Raw genomic sequence first — 1,065 nt, 5'->3', positions numbered from 1 at the left:
CAATGCATGTTGATTCTGATCGTATAAGTCAACTCACTCATTCAATGGAAGCCACATACCTGCATGCCATACGTACGGTAGATCTAGATATAGAACATAAATCATTCATCTAAGGTGAAACGGACTTTAAATATAGATCCAACTGTGGTTCCAATAGCAAACAGTACGACCTAATGCATGTTGATTCTAATCATACAAGACAGCTCACTCATTCAGTGGAAGCCACATGCCTGCATGCCATACGCACGGTAGATCTTCTTAGTGTCACTCCCGTCTCCGAGCATCAAGAATGCATCGGCGGGCATACTCTGCTTAGTCAGCCAATCGCCCATGCGCTCAGGCGCAACAAACGATATGAGCACAACCTTTGCTCCAAGATCTGGAATGGAGTAGACCAGGTCTCATGATGTGAGATGCTATTTTATCTTAAGAGTAGATGGGGCGTGGACGTGGATAGGTAAGTAAGCTCCTCGTTCCTGGAGGTGACAGCAACTATTTAATGACTACAATCGAATCCAAAAAACAAATTTTGCTCTCGAATTGCCGGTTAGGTTCTCTGGGTCAAAAGCAACTAGCGCCCAACTGACTACATTTGAGCGCAGCATATTGCGGAGTTGCTGATAGAACTCTGTGACTGAGAACTCGACATTCATGCCATACAGCTACAAGAGAAAATACACAAAGACATTCCAGGAGCACCTATCGGACACCGAAGTGCAACCGACTACACGGTACAGACTAGGTCTGAAGTTGAACGCAAGCATGTATATCTGTACTAGTGCAGATAATAATCATATGCGCAATAAAAACCCAATGCGGAAATGAGAAAACGGATACACAACTCGGCTAGAACAATAGGCCACATATGCTTTCCTATACCTAAATACATATTGCACAGACCGCAGATCGTTCGAGCAAGCCGATTCACTACAGGTCTATATTGGCAAAAATACTCACACATACAAAGTATAGTGAGCATACTCATTTCCCGCGCGTAGTGGACATAATCACAGATTTGCAACTGCATCCTTGTTATGCCGTTAAAAAGTCTTCAGGGGTTGAATG

The 1,065-nt window shown here is 43.8% G+C and overlaps 1 protein-coding gene across 1 annotated transcript; it reads right to left on the bottom strand.

The window, feature by feature from the left end:
- Nucleotides 1-212: 212 nt before the first annotated feature.
- Nucleotides 213-379, bottom strand: SARC_09132 (hypothetical protein; the record flags this gene model as incomplete). Its single annotated transcript, XM_014296859.1, has 1 exon — nucleotides 213-379. A coding segment is annotated over one exon (167 nt), but the record flags the coding sequence as incomplete, so codon positions are not given.
- Between the last annotated feature and the right edge of the window lie 686 nt (nucleotides 380-1,065).

Source organism: Sphaeroforma arctica (genome assembly GCF_001186125.1).
Source record: "Sphaeroforma arctica JP610 unplaced genomic scaffold supercont1.893, whole genome shotgun sequence".
Classification (NCBI taxonomy): domain Eukaryota; class Ichthyosporea; order Ichthyophonida; genus Sphaeroforma; species Sphaeroforma arctica.
The sequence above is the reverse complement of the archived record's forward strand: the minus strand, read 5'-3'. Positions and strand labels throughout refer to the sequence as shown.